The sequence below is a fragment of the Colias eurytheme genome, chromosome 8 (genome assembly GCF_061535395.1).
Source record: "Colias eurytheme isolate Ceu_HAF_F1 chromosome 8, ilColEury1 Martin Lab GWU primary, whole genome shotgun sequence".
Classification (NCBI taxonomy): Eukaryota; Metazoa; Arthropoda; class Insecta; order Lepidoptera; family Pieridae; genus Colias; species Colias eurytheme.
Genome location: NC_142987.1, coordinates 7138105 through 7140653, shown reverse-complemented (window position 1 = coordinate 7140653; position 2549 = coordinate 7138105). Strand labels below are relative to the sequence as shown.

The 2549-nt window shown below is 39.7% G+C and overlaps 1 protein-coding gene across 1 annotated transcript; it reads left to right on the top strand.

The window, feature by feature from the left end:
- Nucleotides 1-213: 213 nt before the first annotated feature.
- LOC149906589 (uncharacterized) lies at nt 214-1572 on the top strand. The gene has a single exon (XM_090104934.1). It carries the CDS (start codon nt 248-250, stop codon nt 1415-1417), a length of 1170 nt encoding a protein of 389 aa, XP_089961060.1. The 5' UTR covers nt 214-247; the 3' UTR covers nt 1418-1572.
- The last annotated feature ends 977 nt before the right edge of the window (nt 1573-2549 follow it).

Genomic DNA, 2549 nt, shown 5'->3' with positions numbered 1-2549 from the left:
TGGGAATTTATTAATTAATTTTAATTGTTATTAATATTTGTATGGCAGACTATTTACTATATAGATTTCTATTTTCGTCCACGTCAACAATCTTTGATCTATTTCAACAATAATATTCCTATTTCAATATATAAAAAGTCAAAATAATAGATTAATTTCTAAAATCATTGACGACGCAAGGTGGGCTAAAAAAAGTGAACCGACTATCTTGTATGCATCAGCAGCGTGGGCACCCACAGCGGAAAAGATGGGGGTCCAAAAGAGGCTTAACACCGTTCAACGGGGTTTTGCCTTGAAGATCTGCAGAGCATATCGGACTGTCTCCCTGAACTCTGCGATGCTGTTGGCTGGGATTCTCCCTCTTGATCTCAGGATACTCGAAGCTTCGAGGCTTTATGAGATCGGGAGGGGTGTGTCGCACCCGGCGGTGTTGAGGGACAGGGAGGTGGAACGAATGGCACCCGCGATTGAGGACCCACATCCGGCAGAGCAGGTAGAGCTGGGGTTCGGCTTGGTAGATGAGGACACCTATGCCGACGTGGTTGACAGCCACGTCCACAGGGTCTATACGGACGGCAGCAAGATTGAGGGTCGCGTCGGAGCCGCCCTTTCCGTATGGAAAGGTGAGGCCGAGACAAAGGCCGTTAAGCTTGCGTTGCCACCGTATTGTACCGTCTATCAGGCTGAGCTCCTAGCGCTCAAAAGAGCAGTAGACATAGCCTGCAAGAGCGGAGCGGCAAAGGTCGGTGTCTTCAGCGACTCCAGATCGGCGCTCCAGGCGGTTACCCTGAGTTCCCGTCATCCCCTGGCTGTGCAAACACGGGCGGCCCTCCGAAACGCTGCATTGCAGAGGCGGGAGGTCTCCCTGTTTTGGATTAAGGCGCACGCGGGGCTTAAGGGGAACGAACGGGCAGACGAGTTAGCCAAGGAGGCCGCTCTGGGGTTGAGGAGGAAACCGGATTACGATCTGTGTCCTGTTTCATTCGTCAAGCGTATTTTGAGACAGGATACGATCAGCGAATGGGATAGGAGATACGATGTAGGAGGAACGGCCGGAGTCACGAAGCTCTTTTTCCCAAGCGCTGCTGCTGCATACAAGGTAGTCGGGAAAATAAACATCACACACCACACCACACAAGTACTGACTGGTCACGGCGGATTCGCCTTCTACTTGAACAGATTCAAGCTGAAGGATAATCCGTCGTGTCTATGTCAGCCTGGAGTTGAGGAGACGGTTCCTCACCTGTTACTCGAGTGCCCAATTTTTGCAAGCAATAGATATGCTATTGAACAAAGATTGGGCATGGCGATGACGGGTGAGAATCTGCCTTCTGCCCTGGGGGATAAGTGTAGGGATGCGTTCTTACAATATTGTAAGCATATTGTAGTCGTAGTTAACCAAAGAAATAGTGTGTGATATTAGTTTAACTGTGATAAGTATAGGATTAAGTTGAGTGTTTTTGTGCCGTGTTTTTATTGAATTTTCACTTAATAATTTTGATTCTATTTTATATTGTAATTTAATTTAAGTTCTTATAATTTTAATTGTACATTATTTATATTTATATGTTACCAGTACTGCCCACCATACACTAAAGTGCAGTAACAGCAAAATCACGATTTCGAGTAAAACGCATTTAAAGTTAAGAATTGATTTTAAAAAATCAACAGAATGATAAGCAAAAAAATTTGAATGCAGAAAGGTTGTAAAGGCATAGGTTCACACGTTAAAGCAATAAAAAAAAATATATCTTAATAACTGAATTTATTATGGCCATTTATTCTTTTTGGTGCCTATTACTGCATAGCCTTTTTTGTAAAAAATACCATTTTAAACTTAGTAAAATGCAGCAAAAAGCCCTATTACTGCGTTTGGATCAGTTATTTTGTCAAGAAACCCAACTAACATGCAGTAAGGTCAAAAAAATACTGCATTTTAGTTAGTTTTTTAAGAAAAAAGTGTTCAATTTACTAGTGCAGTAAGAAAAATAGCTAGATCACAGTTGCAGTATTTAAAACATTAACTGCACTTTAGCTAGGAATAATCATATCTGTGTCATTATGCTATCCAAACTAATCTGCAGTAATGCTGTATTTTACTGCGTGTTAGTCAGTTTATAATGATAAAAGAATGTTAAGTATTCACAACTAAAATGCGACAAGCTTTGATTTTACTGCATTTTAGTTGGGAGTTCGTGACAATAAATTGTATTTTCTTAATTTGCAGTAAAAATAGCTTGTATGGCGGTAAATTTTACTGCGTATTAATTTTTTTTTTATTTTTTTCCAGAAATATAAAACTATCTATAGAACTGTAAAATTATATTGCTTACTGCATTTTAGTTATGAAACCTTAAAATTTAATCTGCAGTATAATTTATACTGTATTTTAGTTGGGAAATCACGCCAAATTGTTAATTTTTTTCGTTTGCAGTAAGTGAAAACTGTTAAATAAAAACCATTCTTATAGTCTTAGAAATAAGTAAGTTAATTCAATAGAAAGCTTAAGAAACCCGCTTTCAGAATCACTAATAAAACGAAAAATCACA

Coding starts and splice junctions, on each gene's coding strand:
- LOC149906589 (XM_090104934.1), top strand. CDS start 248: ATGGGGGTCCAAAAGAGGCTTAACACCGTTCAACGGGGTTTTGCCTTG.